The 26,195-nt window shown below is 50.8% G+C and overlaps 2 protein-coding genes across 7 annotated transcripts in view; one reads left to right on the top strand and one right to left on the bottom strand.

Moving 5' to 3' along the window:
• NHSL3 (NHS like 3) overlaps nt 1–10,680 on the top strand; it is a 36,299-nt gene extending 25,619 nt beyond the window's left edge. For 2 of the 3 annotated variants that reach the window (XM_045375389.3, XM_015438955.3), the window contains exons 2-7: nt 3,751–3,921; nt 4,026–4,081; nt 4,638–4,761; nt 5,342–5,455; nt 5,546–8,107; nt 8,552–10,680. In XM_045375389.3, the coding sequence (XP_045231324.2) occupies nt 3,751–3,921; nt 4,026–4,081; nt 4,638–4,761; nt 5,342–5,455; nt 5,546–8,107; nt 8,552–8,574 (3,050 nt within the window). In that variant the 3' untranslated portion in view covers nt 8,575–10,680. Of the gene's footprint in view, nt 1–1,595; nt 1,795–3,750; nt 3,922–4,025; nt 4,082–4,637; nt 4,762–5,341; nt 5,456–5,545; nt 8,108–8,551 lie in introns of those variants that run through there. The other variant, XM_065525591.1, reaches the window with a different exon arrangement.
• Nucleotides 10,681–10,949: 269 nt separating this feature from the next.
• Nucleotides 10,950–26,195, bottom strand: part of YARS1 (tyrosyl-tRNA synthetase 1) — a 44,542-nt gene continuing 29,296 nt past the window's right edge. For all 4 annotated transcript variants that reach the window (XM_045375416.3, XM_045375406.3, XM_074013222.1 and 1 more), the window contains 7 exons: nt 22,826–22,961; nt 22,254–22,339; nt 17,929–18,064; nt 16,573–16,670; nt 15,501–15,694; nt 14,792–14,933; nt 10,950–11,795 (listed from right to left, as the gene is read on the bottom strand). In XM_045375416.3, the coding sequence (XP_045231351.1) occupies nt 11,685–11,795; nt 14,792–14,933; nt 15,501–15,694; nt 16,573–16,670; nt 17,929–18,064; nt 22,254–22,339; nt 22,826–22,961 (903 nt within the window). In that variant the 3' untranslated portion in view covers nt 10,950–11,684. The remainder of the gene's footprint in view (nt 11,796–14,791; nt 14,934–15,500; nt 15,695–16,572; nt 16,671–17,928; nt 18,065–22,253; nt 22,340–22,825; nt 22,962–26,195) is intronic.

Genomic DNA, 26,195 nt, shown 5'->3' with positions numbered 1-26,195 from the left:
TGATTTTGACTCTGGGGATAAACTGGTGAGCAAGATAAAGTTCTTCTCCATTAACTATAGTCCCTAGTACTAGGTTAATACATGTTTGCTGATCAAATGAATGGATACAACCATCTTTTTTTTTTTTTTTTTCCTGAGATGGAGTCTCGCTTTGTCATTCAGGCTGGTGTGCAGTGGTGGGATCTTGGCTCACTGCAACTTCCGGCTCCCGGGTTCAAGAGATTCTCCTGCCTCAGCCTCCCGAGTAGCTGAGATTATAGGCATGCACCACCACACCAACCTAATTTTTAATTTTAATTTTAATAGAGACAAGGTTTCACCATGTTGGCCAGGCTGATCTCGAACTCCTGACCTCAAGTGATCTGGCCGCCTTGGCCTCCCAAAGTGCTGGGATTACAGGCGTGAGCCACAGCAATCTTAAAAAGAGGAGTTATTGGCCTTGTTTTCATATGAGGTCATGACTTGTGTGATGGAGCTGGATTTGAACCTGGACCTGACTTCCTTCCCAGTACTTCTCCACCTCACCTCCTTTTTTACTGCCTTCACTCATGGGCTGTTTCTTGGCTAATTCTGTTCTCCCTGCCTGGTGATCCAGGACAGAATCACTGACAGAGTGGGGCCAATGTGAAGAATTCCAGGCTAGGGGAGAAGGAGGTCTGCTTTGAAGTCGAGCCTCTGCAAGATTAAGTGTGATCTTGGAGAGTTCACTATGTTTCTTTTTTTTTTTTTTTTTTTTTTTTTTTTTGAGACGGAGTCTTGCTCTGTCGCCCAGGCTGGGGTGCAGTGGCCGGATCTCAGCTCACTGCAAGCTCCACCTCCCGGGTTTACGCCATTCTCCTGCCTCAGCCTCCTGAGTAGCTGGGACTACAGGCGCCTGCCACCTCGCCCGGCTAGTTTTTTGTATTTTTTAGTAGAGATGGGGTTTCACCGTGTTAGCCAGGATGGTCTCGATCTCCTGACCTCGTGATCCACCCGTCTCGGCCTCCCAAAGTGCTGGGATTACAGGCTTGAGCCACCACGACCGGCCATGTTTCTCTGGGCTTCTGATGTCACATTGCCAAAGTAGGAAGAAAGTCCTGTGGAAAGTGTGGGGCTGAACATATGTATGAGGGGCTGTACCTCCAGCCACTGTGGTTCTGCTCTGGGTATCTCCCTGGCTTCCCAGGACTGTGTCCTGGGACTGGCCCCTGCCCCTCTGGGGGCCTCTGCCCACAGCCTTGCCATCCCACTAGCAGCTCTGGGCTCCTGCCTGGCTGCTACAGGCTCTGAGCTCTTTCCCCAGGGAATTACTCTAGCCAGCCAGGAGGCTTACAGGTGGGCACTCTGCCAAGTCTAGTCTGGTGGCCCCTCCACCTACCATCTGGCAGCTGGGACCCCTGCCTTAACTCTGGACTTGGGGGCAGGATGAGTGATCCGCTACTGGATTGAGTATCTTCGTTCCTCCTAATCATACTCTACTGGAGCAGAACACCCACGGACTCCTGGCCGCAGTTTCCTTTCTGTGCCTCTGCACCCCGTTTGAGGGGCGGGGTCGGCAGATGGGCGGGATCAGTGGCGAAGGTGGGAGGAGGACCTGGAGAGCAGCCCCTCCCCCCCCTCTGCCTGGAGCCGGCGCTCTGCGGCTGGGCGGGAGGGCTCACATCCCCATAGTGCTGGGTTACAGTGAAGGCACGCCCCGCACTCTGCTCTGGAGACGCTGGGTGGGATAGGGAACATCCCGAGTGGCGCCCGCAGTCATGGTGGTGTTCGTGGGCCGCCACCTCCCGGCGCTCCTAGGGCTATTTAAGAAGAAGGGTGAGTGGGTGTGGCTTGGGGGGAGGGGAGGGATGCTCGATGCCTCCCTTTGCCAGACCCTTATGTAGAATGGGGGATCAAGACTGGGCAAGAGTAATGGGGTGGGGGCTGGGGGCTGATAATGAGGCCAGAATCTCCCGTCCGCCTGTGCTTTTGTCCAGCCGCTTTGTTGCTGCCTTTGTCTGGGCCCTGCTTGTGGCTTGGGAGGATGGATCCAGGTGTCTCTGACCTTGAAGCCTGCAGCCCTCCCGGGAGACTTGCCTCCCTGCCGGGGTACCCACACTTTACTGGGTACAGCCTCCCAGTCAAGATGTACTAGCCTTTCTAGTGTGCCGGGGAGGACGGGACGTGGACAGCCCAGAAGAGAGGAGAGTAGTACCACTGCAAGTTGGGGAGCCTGCTCAGTGAAATCTTGTTTAGAGGCCTGGGAATGGAGAAGTTTTGGAGGGAGGGGCCTGTTCCTCCTTCCTTCTCCTAGGAATTGGGCTTTCAGTCCTGGATTAAGACATAGAGATCAGAGTTTATTGGACTTTTGAGGGTTGGGGGCCCCCAGTCTGAGTGTGATCCATGAGTCCCCTCTGGAAACCTGGAGTTGAGTCCAGGGTCTGTCTGACTCCTATTGCTGGGTGACCTTAGGCAAGGCCTTGCCCCTTTGAACCACTTCCCCGCTGGCAAAATCTGGGGATCTAGGACACTGCTCTGGTCAGATCTGTTGGGGGCCTCCTAGCTCTGACCTGTGGGATTCCTGCAGACTCCCTGGGGCAGGAGCTGTGGCTGTTGACGAATGGGCTGAGGGAGGAGGAAAGGCAGGTTTCTGAACTGAGGACCCTGCTCCTGGGGCATGGCCCTTTAAAGGGCTTGTTTTGTTCCTGTCGCTTTATAAGGTGCTACCAAGGTCACATGACCCTTCCAGTGTTTTTGCTTATGTTGTGGGTTTCATTTAAAGGGGGGCTGGGGCTGCAAAGTGCTGACACAGCCCCCCATCCCCAGGATTAGATGGCCAGCCCCTCCACAGGCGGGGCTTGTAACAGGATCCTTTGTAATGGATCTCTGGCTCCTCTGCAGCAGGGGCCAGGGCCAGGGCCAGGGCCTCCAGGAGAGGGGGATACCTGGGACTATTTCCCCAAGAGAGACTGGAGCTCCCTTGGGCGGGTGGAGGGGCCTGGGTCTTTCTTCTCCCCTCCCCTGCCCATCTTTCCACTAAGGGGCAGACACATGGGTGAGTAGGGGACCCAGGAAGTTATCTCCCTGGTCTGCATCCCCCCTAGGATTTTCTGGGAATCTGGTTGTAACTCATGCCAGCTCTCCTTCCTGATTTCCCATGGTGTCTTCTTCCTGGACCTGGGTCAAGCGGTGGCATGAAAAGGGTGGTTTGTTTTCCTGTGAAGTGGGGTTTTGGGTATGGAGGCGAGAGCAATGTATTTGCTATGGGCTATGTGTATACTCGGGATGTCTTTTGTGGGGCCCTGAGTGATGTGTGAGTACACAGTCGTGTATATACTTGGTTACTGTTTGTGTATATACAGAGCAGGGACTGTGGGTGTTGTGTTTACGTGTGGGCTGGGTGTGCTCAGTGTGCGTACCTACGTGTGTTTATACTCAGATGCCCTTTGTTTATATACATGAACGACGTCTGTGGGTGCTGTGTACATACACAGTAGACCTGTGTACCTGTGTGCCCTGTGTGTGGTGCCTTATATGGGGCCCTTTGTGTGGTATGATGGGTACTTAGATTTATGTACACTTGGGTGTAGTTTGTGTATATGGGGGCTGTGTGTGTTGAGTGTTTACTGCAGAACTGTGGGTTATGTGTCCAGACTGGGGGAAGGGGGCATTGCTTGTATATGCAAGGGCTGTGTGCAGTCTTGGGACTGTGGGTGCCCTTGCCATGGTACCTGTGCACCTGCAGGGCCCAGATGCCTTTGCCTCATTTCCCTTCCTCCTCCCTCCCACTAGGCTCTGCCAAGGCTGAGAATGACAAACGTCTAAGTGTAGGGCCCGGCCAGGGGCCAGGGTCTGCAGTGGATGAGCACCAGGACAACGTCTTCTTCCCCAGTGGGCGACCCCCGCACCTGGAAGAGCTGCACACTCAGGCCCAGGAGGGGCTCCGCTCCCTACAACACCAAGGTAACCTTCCTCTCCACTCCACTCCCCTCTCCTCCCTCCAGTGCTGCATTGTCAGCTCTCAAGGTCAGGGGCCTAACTCAACAAACCCTTCTGGTGTCTTCCAGAGAAACAGAAACTGAACAAGGGCGGCTGGGACCATGGAGACACCCAGAGTATCCAGGTGAGCCCTGTCTCCAACTCAGTCCTGACTCTTCTCTACCTGCTTGACCCCTGGCAAGGATATCTTGGAACATTTCTGGGTCTCAGTTTCTTTCCTCTATCACAAAAGGCTACACTAAATGACCCCTGAGGGCCAGTCCAGGGTTTCTCAGTGCTAGGTGATGCTGGAGGGGATATGTGACTCAAAAGTTCGAGTGGGAGGCTAGACATGGTGACTCACACCTGTAACCCCAGCACTTTGGGACACCAAGGTGGGTGGATCACTTGAGGTCAGGAGTTGGAGACCAGCCTGGCCAAAATGGTGAAACCCTGTCTCTACCAAAAATACAAAAATTAGCCAGGTATGGTGGGAGGTACCTATAATCCCAGCTGCTTGAGAGGCTGAGGCAGGATAATCGCTTGAACTCAGGAGGCGGAGGTTGCGGTGAGCCAAGATTTCGCTACTGCACTCCAGCCTGGGCGACAGATTCGTCTCAAAAATAAAAAAAGTTCCACTGGGGAGCCTTGAGGAGGCAGCGCCAGCCAGATCAGGGCCTGATCTCCTTCTACCCTGATAGTCCTCACGGACGGCGCCGGATGAAGACAACATCTCCTCCTGCAGCCGGACCACCTCCTACGTGGCTGAGAGCTCCACAGCAGAGGACGCGCTCTCCATCCGCTCGGAGATGATCCAGCGCAAAGGTGGATTCACGGGCAGGGGAGAGGGACGGGGGGCGCCACTGGGTCCCAGCATCTGTAGCTTCTTTTCCTCCTTATCCAGTGTTTCGCCAGGCTCTCTGATTCAATGAATTCGGGAAACACGGTACCCTGTGTCCTCTTGCACATTCATGATACACACTAACTATAAAGCAGTTTAAGAGTTAGAAAATCTTAACTGTTGGAGGCCTGGTGTAACTACGTGCCAGCTGTGTGACCTTGGGAAAACCCTTAACCTCTCTGAACTTCTGTTTGATATTCTCTAAAAATGAGGATAAGTATCTTATTGGAATGAATGCCAAATGTTTAGCATGCTGACTAACACATGATAATATGTTTACTAAATAATAAGCTATCACTAAAGGGAAATTACCATCGTTGACTTAGTAGCCTTCCAGACGTCTTACAGAAAAGAAGCCTCTAGCTTTGTTTAACCTAGCCTTGCCCATACCTACTTGACTGCGGAAATCATTTCTCGCAGAGCTCTTACTACAAAAGTAGTGCCCTGCAGAATGTGCCCTGAGTCCTTTGCTGTAACAGTTTTTCTCCCCCGACCGGCCCCCAGGCTCCACCTTCCGACCCCATGACTCATTTCCCAAATCTGGAAAGTCAGGGCGGCGTCGGCGGGAGCGGCGGAGCACTGTGCTAGGACTCCCGCAGCATGTGCAGAAGGAGCTCGGTGAGGCCTGGTTTAGGAGGGCAGTGGTGGTGGGTGGGGAGCCTTGGTCATCCCTCTCTGCTGACCCCACCTCCTCCCTGTCCCTTCCAGGCCTGCGGAATGAGCGTGAGGCACCAGGCACGCCCCGGGCTCCTGGTGCACTGGATGCTGTACGCATCCCCACAGTGGACGGCCGCCCCCGAGGCACCTCAGGGATGGGGGCCCGGGTGTCCCTGCAGGCGCTGGAGGCAGAGGCGGAGGCTAGTGCTGAGACAGAGGCCATGCTGCAGCGCCACATTGACCGTGTCTACCGGGATGACACCTTTGTTGGCCGGTCCACGGGCGCCCGGCCCCCACCATTGACCCGGCCCATGTCCTTAGCAGTGCCTGGATTGACAGGAGGGGCAGGGCCTGCAGAGTCCCTGAGCCCAGCCATGTCCATCTCCCCCCAGGCCACCTACCTGTCGAAGTTGATTCCACATGCTGTGCTGCCGCCCACAGTGGACGTGGTGGCCCTGGGCCGCTGCAGCCTGCGCACACTAAGCCGCTGCAGCCTGCACTCGGCCAGCCCAGCCTCAGTCCGCTCGCTGGGGCGCTTCTCCTCGGTCTCCAGCCCACAGCCCCGCAGCCGCCACCCGTCCTCCTCCAGTGACACCTGGAGCCACTCTCAATCCTCCGACACCATTGTCTCTGACGGTTCCACCCTCTCCTCTAAGGGTGGCTCTGAGGGCCAGCCGGAGGGCTCTATGGCTAGCAATAGCATGGCACCCCCTCCCCAAGGAGGCAGTGGGAGGGGCTCCCCCAGTGGGGGCAGCACCGCTGAGGCCTCAGACACACTCAGCATTCGGAGCAGTGGGCAGTTGTCTGGCCGGAGTGTGTCCCTACGTAAGCTGAAGCGGCCTCCACCCCCTCCCCGCCGGACCCACTCCCTCCATCAGCGGGGCTTAGCAGTGCCTGATGGGCCCTTAGGGTTGCCCCCTAAGCCTGAGCGTAAGCAGCAGCCCCAGCCGCCTCGGCCACCCACCACTGGTGGCTCAGAAGGGGCGGGGGCAGCACCCTGTCCACCCAACCCAGCAAACAACTGGGTACCTGGCTTGTCTCCGGGTGGCTCCCGGCGCCCTCCACGCTCCCCAGAACGGACGCTTTCACCTTCCAGTGGATACTCGAGCCAAAGTGGTACTCCCACCCTCCCTCCCAAGGTCCTGGCAGGTCCCCCTGCTTCCCCAGGCAAGGCCCAGCCCCCTAAACCAGAGCGTGTCACGTCCCTTCGCTCCCCTGGGGCCTCCGTCTCCTCTTCCCTCACGTCTCTATGTTCCTCCTCCTCTGACCCAGCCCCCTCAGACCGCTCTGGGCCACAGATGTTGACCCCCCTGGGTGACAGGTTTGTCATACCTCCTCACCCCAAGGTGCCTGCCCCCTTCTCTCCACCTCCCTCCAAGCCCAAGAGCCCTAACCCAGCTGCCTCTGCTCCAGCCGCCCCTGCTATGGTTCCTGGGCCTGTTTCTACCACTGATGCCAGTCCCCAGTCCCCTCCCACTTCCCAGACAATCTTGACCCCACTGCAGGAGTCTCCTGTCATCTCCAAAGACCAGTCACCCCCACCATCCCCACCCCCATCTTACCATCCACCCCCACCACCCACTAAGAAGCCAGAGGTGGTTGTGGAGGCACCATCTGCCCCAGAGACTGCTGAGGAGCCCCTCCAAGATCCCAACTGGCCCCCACCCCCACCCCCTGCCCCTGAGGAGCAGGACCTGTCCATGGCTGACTTCCCCCCACCTGAGGAGGCCTTTTTCTCTGTGGCCAGCCCTGAGCCTGCAGGCCTTTCAGGCTCCCCAGAGCTTGTCAGCTCCCCGGCTGCTTCGTCCTCCTCAGCTACTGCTTCGCAGAGTCAGCCCCAGGGTAGCCCAGACCCTCCTCCAGCTCCGCCAGCCCCAGCTCCTGCTAGTTCTGCCCCAGGGCATGTGGCCAGGCTCCCTCAGAAGGAACCGGTGGGCTGCAGCAAGGGCGGTGGGCCTCCCAAGGAGGACGTAGGTACGCCCCTGGTCACGCCTTCGCTCCTGCAGATGGTGCGGCTGCGCTCTGTGGGTGCTCCAGCAGGGGCTTCCACCCCAGCACTGGGGCCATTGGCCCCCCAGAAACCACTACGAAGGGCCCTGTCAGGGCGGGCCAGCCCAGTGCCTGCCCCCTCCGCAGGGCTCCATGCTGCCGTCCGACTCAAGGCCTGCAGCCTGGCCGCCAACGAAGGCCTCTCAAGTGCCCAGCCCAACGGACCGCCTGAGGCAGAACCACGGCCTCCCCAGTCCCCTGCCTCGACGGCCAGCTTCATCTTCTCCAAGGGCACTAGGAAGCTGCAGCTGGAGCGGCCCATGTCCCCTGAGACGCAGGCTGACCTCCAGCGGAATCTGGTGGCAGAACTCCGGAGCATCTCAGAGCAGCGGCCACCCCAGGCCCCAAAGAAGTCACCTAAGGCTCCCCCGCCTGTGGCCCGCAAGCCATCTGTGGGAGTCCCCCCACCCACCTCCCCCAGTTACCCTCGAGCTGAACCCCTTACTGCTCCTCCCACCAATGGGCTCCCTCACACCCAGGACAGGACTAAGGGGGAGCTGGCGGAGAATGGAGGTGTCGTGCAGCTGGTGGGTCCAGAGGAGAAGATGGGCCTCCCGGGCTCAGGTACAGTGGGCAGTGCTAGGGTGGGGTCCCATTGCTGATGATGGGAAGTGGGAATCTGAAGTCCCGTCATGGGGTATTTGCTCTTGGATCTTTAACTTTTATGGTCTGAGAATGCCTGGGAAGGGCCAGCTATCACCCTTGCTGGGCCCCAGAGGAGGAGAATGGTGTGTGAGTGTCAGGCCTACTGTGTCTGAATTCCAAGGTTCAATAGCCAAATTCCTGGCTAATTTTGTATCTTTCCCTGCCCTTCCTAGCTACATTGTAAAGTGTGGGGCAGTGACACCTACATTATAGTGTCTGAACATTTGTAGGGTGTCCAGCCCAGTGCTGCAGGCATAGTAAAACGGGTAACAAGGTTGGGTGAGGGTATGCCTTGTTGGGCTCTTAGTGCCAGAACTAAGCTAGGAGGCCCCTTGCTAAGTGTCCCTTCTTTTTCTCCCCTAGACTTACAGAAAGAGCTGGCCTGACCACCAGGCACCTCACTGGCACTGCTGACCCATCCCAGAAACACAATCTCAGGGACCTGAGCAGCTCCAAGGACGAGAGGATACAGCAGACACAACCTAATAGAGAGGGCGCCTGCAGCCTTAACCTCCACGGCCTTCGATATTTATGCAAGCCTGGTGTTGCTCCTGTCCTCCGAACCATCCCGCGCTCATGCCTTTTCCCGAATGGGGTCACCTCCGGCAGTTGCCGCTTCAGTCTTGGCCTTAGCCTCATCTTGAAGGAGGTAGCTGGCGGGAGAGGGTGGCTGCGCCCCCTGCTGGCCCTGAGGCCGCAGAGTTGGGAGCAGGACACCTCATCTGAGTTTCATTTTTTTTTCATGTCCAAACCATGCACATACTATAGTCCAGAATCAAAGCACTTTTGAAAAGTGGCTGCATGGCCATCCTCCAGGGCCCAGGAAGTTGCATTCCAAGGGCCTGTTTACATGGCAGCAGAATCCATCCCCAGCAGCCAGCCCATAGCTTGAGACCAGTCTGTGCCCTCCTGCCCAATCCAGTTTACTCCTTCTCTTGCTTGGTTCCTGGAGGTGGCCAAGTCATTTTGTTCCCACAGGCTTCTCTAGGCTGGGGGCAGGGGTGGGGCTGTGGAATTCCAAAGCACAAAAGGTGCAGAGAGGATTAGCCTTCCTGTGCCTCAACTCACCAACCACCCTCCTGCCTTCCAGTTCTGCCAGGTGCTCCATGCTGGGGACAAGTAGGAGACTGCCAGGGCCCAAAGAGATGGGTGAGCAGAAGAGCAGTAGAGTCATCTCGGGGTACTTGGCAGTGTCAAGCACCTGCCCCTTGCCTCCTTGACCACACTGGGGTGGGTGGGCACCCAGCACTTCAGAGGCAGGAGCCTTTGGGCTGAGCAAGCACCGAGGAGGTGGATGGAAGGGAGCATCTGGAGGGGGAGAGCTTCCTTGAGCAGTAGGCCCAGGCCTGGCCCTCCACACTTCATTCTCTGACCTTTCTCTCTCCTCGTGTCGGTGGATGTACTTTCTGCAGCTGCTTTTCAGCACAGGTGGTTCCACTGGGAGGAGCTAATGCCGAGTGACAAGGATGGGAAGCCACAGGTGCATACTCAAGTCTTCCCTAGTCAGTGAGGGACATCCAGTGCTCCTAGGGCAGGCTGGGTCATGGTCCCCTAGGTATCAGCCTTTCTTACTGCACTCTCCTCCAGGAATGTTAACCTATTTTCAGCCTGTGCCATCTGTCTAGGCAAGCTGGCTTCCCCACTGGCCCCTGTGGGTCCACAGCAGCGTGGCTGCCCCCCAGAGCCACCCCCTCCTTCTTGATCCTCTTTCCTCAACAGTGACTTGGGCTTGAGTCTGGCAAGGAACCTTGCTTTTAGCTTCACCACTAAAGAGAGAGGTTGACATGACCTCTCCGCCCCCTCACCAAGGCTGGGAACAGAGGGGATGTGGTGAGAGCCAGGTTCTCCTCTGGCCCTCTCCAGGGTGTTTTCCGCTGGTCACTACCATCTTCTCCTCGTAGCTAATCAATCAATCTTCTTCCCTTGCCTGTGGGCAGTGGAGAGTGCTGCTGGGTGTACGCTGCACCTGCCCACTGAGTTAGTAAAGAGGATAATCGGTGAGCACTGTTCTGCTCAGAGCTCCTGATCTACCCCACCCCCTAGGATCCAGGACTGGGTCAAAGCTGCATGAAACCAGGCCCTGGCAGCAGCAACCTGGGAATGGCTGGAGGTGGGAGGAAGCCTGACTTCTCTTTCCCTCTGCCTCCCCCAACGTTACTGGAACTCTTCATCCTGTTAGATCTTCTGAGCTTGTTTCCCTGCTGGGTGGGACAGAGGACACAAGGAGAAGGGAGGGTCTAGAAGAGGCAACCCTTCTTTGTCCTCTGAGGTAAATGAGCTTGACCTAGAGCAAATGGAGAGACCAAAAGCCTCTGATTTTTAATTTCCATAAAATGTTAGAAGTATATATATACATATATATATTTCTTTAAATTTTTGAGTCTTTGATATGTCTAAACAAAAAATCCATTCCCTCTGCCCTGAAGCCTGAGTGAGACACATGAAAAAAACTGTGTTTCATTTAAAGGGGTTAATTAAATGATTGAAACTTGGCTGTGCCTATTGCTTCTTAATGTGGGGGGGACAGGGCAGTGGCCTGGGCCCACATTTAGAAGGGAAAATGTTTTGCCTGCTGCACACATTGGACCCAAGTATGGGCCTCTTCTGCCTAGTACTGCCAAAGGGACTGTCAAGGTGTTTTGTCCATCTTATACCCCCCACCCCCCCATTACAGGGTAAAGGAACCCCAGACCAGGTGAGGGGCCATCAGCTGCCTCACACTTGTGTTCTCTCCTGAGATGGTACAGCTTACATCCAGACACCCTTGTTCAGACATTTTATTTGAATTTATGACAATGATGGGGATTGAACCGAGATGCCTTATGGAGAAGTACCCCACCCTCTCTGAAGACAGAATCACTCCCTGCCATTCATTCTGCCTGATGCTAACACGCAGCTGGTTTAGGGAATGTCCCAGGCTAGCTGGATCAAGGGAAATTCCAAGAGCCCTGGGGCAGGCCCTGCCCCCCAGTGCCAAGCCTCAGTGTAAGCAGACGTTGGGAAAGCTGCCAACCACTTGGTAGACCACTAGGTTCTCTGTTTTCCCTTCCCTTTCCTTTTCAAATCCCACAGTTTCCTGTTGGGGAGAAGCTGTAATTAGCCCCGTCCAGGTACTGGATCCCAGCTAGAGGCGCAGCTGCTGGGATAACTCCAAGAAAACCTGGGCACCAGTATTTTTCCAATTACAAGGACTGTGGCATAAATTTTTAAATGAGTTATACTGAAACCAGATTTCTCCAGCTGCCAAGGGAAGAAGGTAGGGCTGGACTCCCTGCTGCGGCCCAGCCCTTGTTAGGGGTCGGTCTCTCACTGCAGCCAGACAGGATGATCCTGGGTTCCGGGGAGGGTGAGCTGCCCATTGCTGATTTCTGCACCGAATAGAGTCCAAACCCGCTGCTTCCATGTCCTGAGAGATGGGCAGATGGGTGATGGATGGAGCAGACTGCAGAGAGCAGATGACACGGTGGTGGAAGAAGGGAGGAAGATGCTGGGCTGGCTAGCTAATGTTCCCCCCTTTCAGCGATTTACAGGAAATGGACCCCAGCTTGGTCATGAAGTTGGTTTGCTTCCACTGTGCGATGCACTCCTCAGAAATTTTAAAGTCAGCCTGGACAAGATAGATAAAAATGATTTTAATGATGGTGGTGGGACTGCAAGAAAACCCTTTTTTTTTTTTTTTTTTTTTTTTTTGAGGCAGAGTTTTGCTCTTGTTGCCCAGGCTGGTGTGCACTGGCGTGATCTCGGCTCACCACAACCTCTGCCTCCCAGGTTCAAGTGATTCTCCTGCCTCAACCTCCTGAGTAGCTGGCACTACAGGCAGGCACCACCACACCCAGCTAATTTTGTATTTTTACTAGACATGGGGTTTCTCCATGTTGGTCAGGCTGGTCTTGAACTCCCGACCTCAGGTGATCCACCTGCCTTGGCCTCCCAAAGTGCTGGGATTACAGGCGTGAGCCACCGCGCCCAGCCTGAAAACTCTCTTATATACCAGTAGGGTAAGCTGGCTCAGCTTTTCTAAGAGATGTTTGTCAAAAGCTTTCACATTCATCTTTTGACTCAAGTAAGTTCATTTTAGGGAGTTAGTTTAAGAAAATAAACCTAAGTGCAAAGGCCTATGCACCAAGACATCTGTCACAGTCACATCATTCTAACAGTGAAAAACAGAACAACCTCAATGTCTAGTAAGAGTTTAGATTTTGACAATTATGGTAGAATACTATACAGTGCAACCCCTCGATTTTTTTTTTTTTTTTTTTTTTTTTTGAGATGGAGTTTTGCTCCTATTGCCCAGGCTGGAGTGCAATAGCGTGATCTCGGCTCACCACAACCTCTACTTCCCAGGTTCAAGCGATTCTCCTGCCTAAGCCTCCTAAGTAGCTGGGATTACAGGCATATGCCACCATGCCTGGCTAATTTTGTATTTTTAGTAGAGACGGGGTTTCTCCATGTTGGTCAGGTTGGTCTCGAACTCCCGCCCTCAGGCGATCTGCCTTCCTCAGCCTCCCAAAGTGCTAGGATTTTTTTTTTTTTTTTTTTTTTGAGACGGAGTCTCGCTGTGTCTCCCAGGCTGGAGTGCAGTGGCGTGATCTCGGCTCACTGCAAGCTCCGCCTCCCGGGTTCACTCCATTCTCCCGCCTCAGCCTCCCAAGTAGCTGAGACTACAGGCGCCCGCCACCACGCCCGGCTAGTTTTTTTGTATTTTCAGTAGAGACGGGGTTTCACCATGTTAGCCAGGATAGTCTCGATCTCCTGACCTCGTGATCCACCTGCCTCGGCCTCCCAAAGTGCTGGGATTACAGGCTTGAGCCACCGCGCCCGGCCCCAAAGTGCTAGGATTAGAGGCGTGAAAGAAATCATGGCCAGGAGGCTCGGCGCAGTGGCTCATGCCTGTAATCCCAGCGCTTTGGGAGGCCCAGATGGGTGGATCACGAGGTCAGGAGCTTGAAACCAGCCTGGCCAACATGGTGAAACCCCATCTCTACTAAAAATACAAAAATCAGCTGCATGTGGTGGCAGGCACCTGTAATCCCAGCTATTAGGAGGCTGAGGCAGGAGAATTGCTTGAACCTGGGAGGCGGAGGTTGCAGTGAGCTGAGATTGTGCCACTGCACTCCAGTTTGGGCGACAGAGCAAGACTCCATCTAGGAAAAATAAATAAATAAATAAAATAAAATAAAATAAAAATCATGGCCAGGTACAGTAGCTCATGCCTATAATTCCAGTGCTTTGCAAGGCTGAGGCAGGAGAATCACTTGAGTCCAGGAGGTTTACAGGCTTGAGGTTACAGGGAGCTATGATGGTACCACTGTAATCCAGCTTGGGTGAGAGTGAGACCCTGTTTCTAATTAATAAACAGCATTTAGCATGACAAACTGTAAACGTATTATCACTCCAAGCATAGCAAAAGACCAGAAGGAAATAATCACTAATGACATTCTTTAGTATCTCTAGGTGGCAGGACTAGGATATTGTGGTTTTTCTGTTTGTTTTTCTCCTATATTTTAGATGTTTTCTACCATTAAAATTTATTTTATAGCCAGAAAAAAGAGATTCACAAAGTCAGCCTAGAAAACCAGGAAAGGAGGGAGTAGGCAAAGCAAATGGCCTCATGCAAGAGGATGGAGAGTAGAAACGACTCTCAGTGTCCTCCAGAAGCACTTACCTATCTCACTGAAGAAACACGGTATTAACTAGAAAGAGTCACCCATAAGTGTTAGTTCCATGAGGAGAGTCAACTCCTACTGCTTTATTCATTGAGGTAGGCCAAGCACCCAGAATACTGCCTGACACCTACATTATGGACTCGGTATTCGTTAAATGAATGAATGAATAAATTCAAGGATCACTGGGGAAGGCCAGATCTTCATTGTCCAGAAAGCAAGGAGACAACGAGTGCTCTAAACTCAAGGTGGGCAGGAGGGACCCTGGGAAGGTTTTGATCCTGGCCTTATCATTTCTTTTCTTTTTTTTTTTTTTTGAGACGGAGTTTCACTCTTGTTGCCCAGGCTGGAGTGCAATGGCACGATCTTGGCTCACTGCAACCTCTGCCTCCCAGGTTCAAGCAATTCTCCTGCCTCGGCCTCCGGAGTAGCTGGGATTACAGGCACCCACCACCATGCCCGGCTAATTTTTTGTATTTTTAGTAGAGACAGGGTTTCACCACGTTGGCCAGGCTGGTCTTGAATTCCTGACCTCAGGTGATCTGCCTGCCTTGGCCTTCCAACGTGCTGGGATTATAGGAGTGAGCCACCGCACCTGGCCCTGCCCTCATTATTTCTGGTGACCCTATGTGGCCTTGTCAGGTAACCTGCCAGGTAAAATGGGGATAATCTATCACAGACTGAAGATCAAATGAAGAAATGTCTGAAGTCCCTCACACAGGGCCTCAAATGATCTGTTGGAGATGTAATGCAAGGTCCTAAGACCCCCATGCTCCTCAGGCACCTTGAATTCAGAAAGATCTGGAAAGGAGGAGGAAGAGAGGGACTCAAATGCAGGAAGTCCCAACAGAGAGGGGCAGCTATGGCTTCAGTAACAGGACAGTCTGGAGACACAGTCCAGGCAGCCCAGCCAAGAAGGAGAACAATTACAGCTTTTTACCTGCAACTTCTCGAAGACTTTCTTCTTGGGCTTGAGCTCCTCATCTGGTTGGCCCTTTTCATAGCCCTTCACAAACACGCGCTCACCAGGAGCAGAGCCTGCCGGAGGGTCCAGAGGTTCAACCTGGCGGTTTATCCCTTCTCTGGGAAGACACACAGGACAAGGGAAGGGTGAGGTTATGGATGGGTTCCAGTGACTGTGGAGGCCAAAGCAATCTGGGCCTTTACACAGGGGCCCTGATGGGATTTAGGGCATCCTCAGTACCAGAGCCCCAGGAGGTCCTCTTATCTTGCTACATCTCTGCACATCACCAGGGTTAGATTAACCCAGGCTATACCAAAATTGTGTGTCAGGAGAGATACCAAAATCTGTGTTTCTAGGGGAGGAAGTATAAAATAACATAGCAAGGACTTTATAGACATCAAAACTGGGATTTGAATCCCTGCACCACTCCTTACTAGCAGTAAGACTTGGACATGTACTGGTTTGAGCCCTCCATTTCTATTTTAACAAAATTAACTGTAGGTAAAATGCTTCATTCACAGTACTTGTACAGTAAGTCCTTCATGCATCAACTTTTGGCATCAGCGAGGAAGAGGCACGTGTTCTCACAGCTTCCACCTGGTGTGTGGAAGGACTTCATATGGGCTGATTCCCCACTCTTCCTGGCCTCCCCAGGTCCTGTGCCCCACCCCAAGTCCTCACTCACATAGAAGCACACAGAAGCATGCCTTGGGACTCGACTCCTCTCATCTTCTGGGGTTTCAGGTTGCAGAGCACCACTACCAGCCTGTCCTGCAGTTCCTCTTTGGGCACGAACTGTACCAGGCCGCTCACCACAGTCCGTGGTTCAGCTTCCCCCACGTCAATCTTCTCCACATATAGGCTGTCTGCATCTGGGTGCTGCCAGGGAGACGTCAGGAGGAAGAGCATCATTATCCATTAGAAAAGCAGCCTGGTGAACTCTTGGATTCCAGAAAAGAGCACCCACTCCTTACAGAGGCCCTGGAAGGACCCCCTAGAGCTAACTTTCTTTCTGGGTCCCAGACAGCAGACAGGAGAATGGGCTCTGAAGGTATATTCTGCTCTCAACTGAGGCCAGATTTGAGTAAAATGGACCTAGATGCTCGTGTTAAGAGGTGGAAGGATCTCTGATAGAGATTAAACGACCCAGACTGTCTAGATGGCTACCATTATGGTGCACGTGCTGCACCAGACAGGTCCTAGGTGGGCTGGGAGATGGGAGGGGGACAATTGCTGGCCTTGCCATCTGATGCAGGAGCACCAGAATTGATCTCAGGGTGGTTTTGGTGGTTGGGGTACACAGTGAGAAGTAAATCAATGCTGAAGGGAAAAAAAGCCCAGAACAATGGTCCCAGGCCACTGGGTGCATAACCTTCTGTCTCTGGGAAAAAGGAGGTCATCTTCCCTCTACCACTTTCTGAAGCGGGCAAAGTGGCTCATCCAAGATGAGGCCTGTAGCTAGTCCAGGCAAGCTGATGGGGATCAGATGAGTCCATCAGACCAGATTTAACAGATAAACAAGTTCCCTCTGACTAACATCCGTCCCCCATGCCGAGTTCCTGGCTGTGTTTGGTTGCGTAATGTCCACAGGCGACAATCGCAACAGAAAGCCTGATGCCTGGAATTAGACACCTGCACTCTGACTTGCAATATGACCTCAGGATGTTACTTCCCATCTCCAGGCCACGTTTCCTCCGGATGGAAACAGACAAACCTGACCCCATCTGCCTCTCTGAGATGTGGTGAAAAATGAGTACCTTCTCCACAGTGATGATTTTCCCCACACGGATATCCAGCCGGGATGGGATGACCTCCTCTGGTTCTGAATTCTTGGCAGGGCCTTTGGCCATTGGCTCTAGGAATGAGAAGAACCCCATGAGGTAGAATTCTTCCCTGTGGCAGATCAGCTGCTGATCACACCACGTGAAGACACTGATATTAGGTAAGATTTAGCGTAGAATCCCCAGAGTCTACTGAGTTATAACTTCTTTAATACTGGGTTGGCAACCTTTCAGACATGACAAACCTGATTTTCATCTGTTCTCTCCCTCAATTATTAGACTAGAGGGGAGGGAGCAGTAGTAACTTTGCCTCCTTTAGGTATTTCCATTCATGCATTCTATATAGAATTTGCTGAGTCTTGGCCAGGTGTGGTGGCTCACACTTGTAATTCTAGCACTTCGGGAGGCCAAGGCGGGAGGATTGCTTAAGCCCAGGAGTTAAAGACCAGCCTGGGCAACAGAGCCAGACTGTCTCTTTTTGAAAAATTAAAAAAAAAAAAAAAAAAAAATTTTACTCAGTTAACTTAGTTTTTTTCTAGAAGGGTCGCACAAAGCTATCAATGCCAGTATCTCAGCATTTTGCATAAGTGGATGGCCAACTAAGAGCTAGGCCTATGCACATAGAAGGAAACTGGGAGAATCTAAAGATAAGCTTCTCTAAGCTCTGCAGGCTCTGCCCAACAGCTGTATAAGAGACTGTCTATATACCAGTTGGGTATAATAGGTCTAACCTAATTTCTATCATTTTTCCTTTTTTGAGACATAGAGTCTCACTCTGTTGCCCAGGCTGGAGTGCAGTGGTGCAATCATGGTTCACTGCAGTGTCAACTTCCCTATGCTCAGGTGATCCTCTCACCTCAGCCTCCCAAGTAGCTGGGACTACAGGCATGTGCTACTATGCCCGGCTAATTTTTTTTTTTTTGGGGGGGCGGGTAGAGACTGGGTTTTGATCTCTAACTTTTGGGCTCAAGTGATCCACCTGCCTCAGCCTTCCAAAGTGTTAAGATTACAGGTGTGAGCAACTGTGTCTGGCCCCAGTCACTATCTTTAATGAAGAGGCAGATTTAGCAAACAGACTAGAAGAACCAAAGTATATATCTTACACCAGCAGCTCTCAGCAATGCTGGTACAAAAGGATGTGATCACTTCCTGGTGTTCACCAAAGCCAAATCAAAATGACTCAAGTTCCATTCTAGGAGCCAGTAGGACGTGACATTCCTGCACTCAGACCCCCTGGGTTGTTGTGCCCTCAACTGAAGACAGGCATTTTTCCAAGGCTCATTGACAAGCTCCCTCTCCTGATGACATCGGCCCCTTTCCGGCTGGCCTTACTCTGCTTCGAGGGATCTGGGTAGGCAGCGCTGGCCAGTTTCTTCAGGGCAGGGGTATTAAACTTTTCCCGGATTGGATCCAGCAACTTGTTCAGCGCGACTTCAACAGAATTCTTTAGGTCTCCAGGATGTACAACCTGCAGAATCAAACAAGACCTAGTGAGATAAGGTCTAGAACAGGGCACAGGACACCTGAATCCAAGAAAGTAGGATCAAGGGAGTTTTTCCCAACAGTCTTATTTGATCCTTGTGATAATCTTGTGAGGCAGGTAGAAAAGAGAAGGGAAAACACATTCAGAAAGACTAACGTGTCCGAAATCCAAGTCTTTTGATTCTGAAATCTATACTAACTTGAGGGTGTTTAGGAGCTGAATGTATTTGTTAGTCTAATTCTTCTAGTCCCTCCATTTATGCTTAGAGTAGGGTCACAGACCAAGTGGTATTTACAAGCAGAGAAACATTCACATAGGTAATCCAAGGCCTAAAGATAACCTGAGGGAGAGAGCTGAGTAAGAAGAAAGAGCAAGGGCTTTGGAGTTCGACAGACCGAGATTAGATTCCCAGCTAGCTGTGTGTGACTCCAAACTAGGCACATAACCCCTCTAAGCTTTGGCTGATTCTTTTTTTCTTTTCTTTTTGTAGAGACAGGATCTCGCTATGTTACCCAGGCTGGTCTTGAACTCCTGGGTTCAGGCAATCTGCCTGCCTCTGCCTCCCAAAGTGCTGGGATTACAGGCATGAGCCAATGCACTCGGCCAGTGTTGGCTTTGTTACTTATAAAGTGAGGCTAATAATAGCTATATCTCACAGGATGGGGATGAGGGTTAAATCACTGAATGTGGGTGAAAATGATAACACTGCTGGTACATGGTAATAGTTCAGTAATTCCATTTTGTTCCTTGTGTCCTGTGACTGCCCTTTTTTTGAGTCTTGCTCCGTTGCCCAGGCTGGGTGCAGTGGTGCAATTTCAACTCACTGCAACCTCTGCCTCCCGGGTTCAAGCGATTCTCCTGCCTCAGCCTCCTGAGTAGCTGGGACTACAGTCGCATGCAGCCATGCCCAGCTAATTTTTTGTATTTTAGTACAGACAGGGTTTCACCGTGTTGCCCAGACTGGTCTTGAACTCCTGACCTCGTGATCCACCTGCCTCAGCCTCCCAAAGTACTGGGATTACAGGTGTGAGCCACCGTACTTGGCTGACTGCCTTTTTTATATCTCAAATCTGGTCTGAAAGAATCTTCTAGATATTCTGAGGGGACATCCCTTAGGAATGAACACTTTTAATACAACAATGTGAACATTTTTGTTTCTGATGCTACTTCTTCATTTCCTTGGGAATATTTAAGTTTAATAAAAAGCTCTAGGGCTGCCGCTGTCCAATATGGTGGTTACTAGCCTTGTGTGGGTATTTAAATGTAAACTGAAATTCCCTTCTTCAGCTGCGCCTGCCACATTGCAAGTGCTCAACAGCCACATGTGGCCTCTGTATCAGGCAGTACAGATAGGGCATATCCACCACCACAGAAAGTACTGTTGGATAACGTGGCTGCAGGCCTTTTTTCTGAGGCATTTCATCTATTCCTAATTCTCACAAAAGACTTTTTTTCTGAGACATGGTCACGCTGTTACCCAGCTGGAGTGCAGTGATGCAATCATGGCTCACTGCAGCTTTGATCTCCTTCCTGGGCTCAAGCGATCCTCCCACCTCAGCCTTCCCAGTAGCTGCGACTATAGGCATGCACCATCATGGCTGGCCAGTATTTTTTTTTTTTTTTTTGTAGAGACAGAGTCTCACTATGTTGCCCAGGCTAGTCTTCAACTCCTGAGCTCAAGCCAATTCTCCTGCCTTGGCCTCCCAAAGTGCTGAGATTACAGGTGTGAGCCACTGCACCTGGCATATATTAACATTTCTAACAGCCCCAATAAATTGATTGGACCTGAATTCAGAATCACTCACAACACCTCCCATTTCTTTTTTTTTTTTTTTGAGACGGAGTGTTGCTCTGTCGCCCAGGCTGGAGTGCAGTGGCCGGATCTCAGCTCACTGCAAGCTCCACCTCCCGGGTTTACGCCATTCTCCTGCCTCAGCCTCCCGAGTAGCTGGGACTACAGGCGCCCGCCACCTCGCCTGGCTAGTTTTTTTTTGTTTGTTTAGTAGAGACAGGGTTTCACCGTGTTAGCCAGGATGGTCATGATCTCCTGACCTTGTGATCCGCCCGTCTCGGCCTCCCAAAGTGCTGGGATTACAGGCTTGAGCCACCGCGCCCGGCCAACACCTCCCATTTCATTCCCTATATACGGTATTATGTCTTCTTCCCTTTGTGACCTGGCCCTGCCTATCTATCCCACAATACCCCCCCTCACCTTTTAGACTCTAGTCAGATCAAACCACCTGCAATTCCTCATACATCATGCTGTTTCATCCTACCATGTCTTTGTACAATTTATTCCCTCACAGATTTCCTTGTGAACTCCTATTCCTCAAGCAAAATAGTGCTTGGATAGTGTCTCCTCCACAAGCTTTTCTAGAGAGTCAGTTAATCACTTCCTCCTATATTATTTCTGGTGTATATATATATATATATATATATATACATATACTCTTTTCATTATATATATTCACATGTAATATGTATTTTCACACCTTATATTCACATATATACACACATATGTTAAAATATATATATAGATACATATGTAAAATGCAGCCAATGAAATATTTACAAGTCTGCCTCTCCTACTGGACTGAGCTTTAGGAGGACTGAACCCTCTGTGTAATACCAGTCCCTAGCATAGTGCCTAACACATGGGCACCTAGTAAGTCTTTTGTTAAAGTGTCTGTTGAAATGAATAGGAGCCTCTATTCTGTCCTTTTATAATTATCTCTTATTTTTGAACCCTGATTTTGCACCTGTTCCTGAAATACTTCATCTTTGCTGAGTTCAGTTCTTTATTCCAGCCTGCTAAGTCCTTTGGAGAGTGATTAAAGCACCAGTATGTTAGCTTTGTACCATTTGCCTATCGAATCTGGGAACCACCTGAATCCTCATCGAAGCCATTAACAAAATATGCAGCCCTGGAGAGCATAGACAGAGCCCTGGCTGGGCGCAGGGGCTCACACCTGTAATCCCAGCAATTTGGGAGGCCGAGGTGGGCAGATCACCTGAGGTCAGGAGTTCAAGACCAGTCCAGCCAACATGGTGAAACCCCATCTCTACTAAAAAATACAAAAAGTAGCCGGTGTGGTGGCAGGCACCTGTAATCCCAAGTACTCGGGAGGCTGAGGCAGGAGAATCGCTTGAACCTTGGAGGCACAGGTTGCAGTGAGCCAAGATTGTGCCACTGCACTCCAGCCTAGGCAACGGAGTGAGACTCCATCTCAAAAAAAAAAAAAAAACCCGCAAAAACACAGAAAAAAACCCCTGCGGCATATAACTACAAACCTGGCAGGCCGAGATGGAGAGGTCTGGCAGAGTTCCGTGGGGATTATCTTTCTTTCTTTTCTTTTCCTTTCTTTCTTTCTTTTTGAAACAGAGTTTCACTCCTGTTGCCCAGGATGGAGTGCAGTGGCGTGATCTCAGCTCACCACAACTTCTGCCTCCCAGGTTCAAGCAATTCTCCTGCCTCAGCCTCCCGAGTAGCTGGGATTACAGACGCGCACCACCATGCCTGGCTAATTTTTTGTATTTTTAGTAAAGACGGGGTTTCTCCATGTTAGTCAGGCTGGTCTTGAACTCCCGACCTTAGGTGATCCGCCCACCTCAGCCTCTCAAAGTGCTGGGATTATAGGCGTGAGCCGCTGTGCCCAGTACATTCTTTTCTTTTCTTTCTCTCTCTCTCTCTCTTTTTTTTTTTTTTTTTTAGTATCTCATGTAATTTATTGAATATGGTACAGAAAGTGAAAAACAGAATGGTGGAATGGTTGTATGGGTACTTGAAGAAGTACGGTTTCTACTGAATGAGTACTGCTTTTGTACATCCTAAAGGGACCACCCGTGTGCATAAGATTACAGACATTTACTGATGAAAAATGTTTCCTGAGAAGAGGTGAGAGAGAGTCCCTGCCAGGTAAGGCCTTAAAGGGCCCTGAGGGATAGAAATCCATCTGCATTAACGAAATTCCTAAATCAGAAAAGCTAACTGACAAGAAACTTTAACCAAAACTGCAGTTTTGAAGGAAAATAGACACTGGTGAGATTACCAAAAGTAGAGAAAAAATACCAGGCAGCTTACTTCTACACAGAACAAGTTGTTCTAAAGTTCTAACAGTCAGCAAAAAATAAAATACAGATCTTCAGGAAAGGATTCCTTTTCCTTTCATATTACCTCAGCAGCAAAGTCCTTTTCCAGGTCCGTGTAAGCTGTGTAGGTTTTGTTTCCACCCCATTTCTCATCTCGTAGGATCACAAACTCTGTAAGGAAAAGGATCCATGTCAGCAAACTCATTGACAGTGGCAGAATCGGCATTCCTAACCCACATGCATGACTATTTGTAGTTTTTGCCATATATTCTGAACTTTATGGTATGGTATTTTATTATACTTAGATTGGATGAATGGCACTATTATATACCCAGCTAGAATCTCAGCTGCTTCAGGGGAAGGCTTGTGGCTTATATCTATTTTGTTGTATTCCTCTAGTTCAACATGTCTGCCCCCACCCTTACTTCTAACACCTCTGCCCACTCCAATATTCCCTCAGAACTTAGCCTGGTAATGAATATATGAACAATTAAATTACATCCCAACATCATTCATACTTTAATATATAAGAAATCAGAGCAGAGAATCAGGGCAGCCAGTCCCTGGAGGAACGGTCTGTGACAAATCACAAGTATGATCACAGCACGAATTTTTCTATTCTAGCCTGGCCTCTAGGAAGAAAACAGAGAGTATTACCGGACTTAAGAGGAAAAAGGACATGCTTGATGAAGGACAGAACCCCATTGTTCTCCACATTTCCTGGCTCACAGAAGGCCTTCTTCAGTTTTTTCTTCACATCCTCCTTCCGATCAAGGAGATCAATCTTGGACTCCTAGAAGTCATGGAAGGGAAAAGGACCTCTTGTGGTTTAAAATGAGAATATGCTCAACTGATATGAGCTAAATTTTGTTTTTTCTTCTCTGTCGCCCAGGCTGGAGTGCAGTGGCACAATCCTGACTCACCGCAGCCTCAACCTCCTGGGCTCAAGAGATTCTCCCATCTCAGCGTCCTGGAAAGCTGGGACTACAGGAATGTGTCACCATGCTCAGTTAATTCTTCTATTTTTTGTAGAGACAGGGTTTCATCATGTGGCCCAGGCGGGTCTCAAATTTCTGGGCTCAAGCAATTCTCCTGCCTTGGCCTCCCAAAGTGATGGGATTAAGGGTGTGAGCCACTGTGCCTAGCTAAAAAAAATTTTTTTACAAAGATTTTAACATTAGGTGCTTGCAGATATTTTCCTGTGGACATGGTAAAAATAAATAAAAAAAAATACATACATATTTTTGAGACGGAGTCTCACTCTGTCGCCCAGGCTGGAGTGCAGTGGTGTGATCTTTGCTCACTGCAAGCTCCGCCTCCTGGGTTCACGCCATTCTCCTGCCTCAGCCTCCTGAATAGCTGGGACTACGGGCGCCCATCACCACACTCAGCTAATTTTGTTTTTGCATTTTTAGTAGAGATGGGGTTTCACGGTGGTAGCCAGGATGGTCTCGATCTCCTGACCTAGTGATCCGCCTGCCTTGGTCTCTCAAAGTGCTGGGATTACAGGCGTGAGCCACCGTGCCCCGGCAATAAAAATATTTTAACATTAGGCTGGGCACAGTGGCTCACGCCTGTAGTCTTACTACTTTGGGAGGCTGGAGGGTCGCTTGAGCCCAGGAGTTCAAGACCAGCATGGGCAACACAGACCTCATCTCTACTGAAAACAAAAGAATAGCTGGGTGTGGTAGTATGCACCTGTGGTCCCAGCTACTCGGGAGGCTGAGGCAGGAGGATCACTTGAGCCCAGGAGGTTGAAACTGCAAGGCATGATCATGCTACTACACTCCAGCCTGGGCGACAGAGTGAAAAACCACTCAAAATCCTGCCATCTAACAAATTAAACTATTTTATTTTTTGTGTTCTTCTCAGGCTGTTTATAGCACACAAAATTGTTATGAATTTGTAGTTGGAGAATAAAAGTCTATCTTTTAAGTATTTCTGAGTGGCTACCTGGTCCTTCCTTATAATTTTTTTTTCTTTTGAGATGGTCTCACTCTGTTGCTCAGGATGGAGTACAGTGGTGCAATTATAGTCCACTGTAACCTCAAACTCCTGCCATTAAGTGATCCTCTGACCTCAGCCTCATGAGGAGCTAGGACTACAGGTGTACACAACCATACCTGGCTAATTTTTTTTTTTTTTGAGACAGAGTTTTGCTTTTGTTGTCCAGGCTGGAGTGCAATGGCGTGATCTCTGCTCACCGCAACCTCCGCCTCCCGGGTTCAAGCAGTTCTCCTGCCTCAGCCTCCCAAGTAGCTGGGATTACAGGCATGCACCACCATGCCCGGCTAATTTTGTATTTTTAGTAGAGACGGAGTTTCTCCATGTTGGTCAGGCTGGTGTGGAACTCTCGACCTTAGGTGATCCACCTGCCTTGGTCTCCCAAAGTGCTGGGATTACAGGCGTGAGCCACTGCGCCTGGCATGCCTAGCAAATTTTTATTTTTGTTAAAATGGGGTCTCACTGTGTTGCCCAGGACAGTCTCAAACTCCTGGCCTCTAGCAATCCTCCTGCCTCAGCTTCCCAAAGTGTTGGGATTGATAGGATCTCACTTGCTTTGCCACCCAGGCTGGAGTGTGGTGGCATGATCATGGTCCACTGCAACCTTTGCCTCCCAGGCTCAAGTAGTCCTCCTACCTCAGCCTCCCAGGTAGCTGGGACTATTGGTGCATGCCACCATGCCTAGCTGTTAAAATTTTTTGTAGTGATGGGGTTTTATCATGTTGCCAAGGCTGGTCTTGAACCCCTGGACTTGAGTTAGCTGCCTACTTTGGCTTCCCAAAATGCTAGGATTACAGGTGTGAACCACAATGTATGGCCTACTTACAGTTTTTATGCTGTATTATATTCCCAATAATTAGTGGAAACATAATTTAATAAACTCCAAACTCTTAGATTCTATGCTAATTTTTACAAATTACATATAATGCTACATTGGACATCTTTGCAGAGTTTTTTTACCTTCTCTAGAATCATTTCATTAAGCTGCCCAAAATTGCTAGGTTCAAAATTGGTTTTTGAAAGGTATCCTAATCAACATCGCTGTCAACAATGTGTGAGGCTACTGGTTCACAGCAATCAGCCACACTAGGTATTATATATTATCTACAGTCATTTTTCCTTTTTAGGTAATAGGCTTTGTTTCTTATTTGGAAAGAGTGAGTTCATGGTCATTTGAGTTCAGTGGTTACCAAATTCTAGCTCACATGTGACAGTATATGAATCACCTTTGACTGGGTTCCACCCAAACCTAATGAGTCAAAATCTCTTGGGATTGGGCCAGGCAATCTTTTTTTTTTTTTGAGATGGAGTCTCACTCTGTGGCCTAGGCTGGAGTGCATGCAGTGACACAATCTTGACTCAGTGCAACCTCTGCCTCCTGGGTTCAAGTGATTCTCCTGCCCAGCCTCCTAAGTAGCTGGGATTACAGGTGCCTGCCACCACACCCAGCTGAATTTTGCATTTTCTTTTTTTTTTTTTTTTGAAGCGGAGTCTTCACTCTGTCGCCCAGGCTGGAGTGCAGTGGCACCATCTCGGCTCACTGCAAGCTCCGCCTCCCGGGTTCGCGCCATTCTCCTGCCTCAGCCTCCGGAGTAGCTGGGACTACAGGCGCCCGCCACCGCGCCCGGCTAATTTTTTTGTATTTTAGTAGAGACGGGGTTTCACCGTGTTAGCCAGGATGGTCTCGATCTACTGACCTCGTGATCCGCCCGCCTCGGCCTCCCAAAGTGCAGGGATTACAGGCGTGAGCCACCGCGCCCGGCCGAATTTTGCATTTTCAGTAGAGAAGGGGTTTCACCATGTTGGCCAGGCTGGTCTGGAACCCCTGACCTCAGGTGATCCACCCGCCTTGGCCTCACAAAGTGCTGGGATTACAGGTGTGAGCCACTGTCCCTGGCCTGTTTTTTTTTTGAGAGGGAGTCTCGCTCTTGTTGCCCAGGCTGGAGTGCAATGGCATGATCTCGGCTCACTGCAACCTCCGCCTCCTGGGTTCAAGCAGTTATCCTGCCTAAGCCTCCCGAGT

This window comes from Macaca fascicularis, chromosome 1 (genome assembly GCF_037993035.2).
Source record: "Macaca fascicularis isolate 582-1 chromosome 1, T2T-MFA8v1.1".
Classification (NCBI taxonomy): domain Eukaryota; kingdom Metazoa; phylum Chordata; class Mammalia; order Primates; family Cercopithecidae; genus Macaca; species Macaca fascicularis.
Note: the sequence above shows the minus strand (reverse complement) of the source record. Positions and strands in the feature narration are given on the sequence as shown.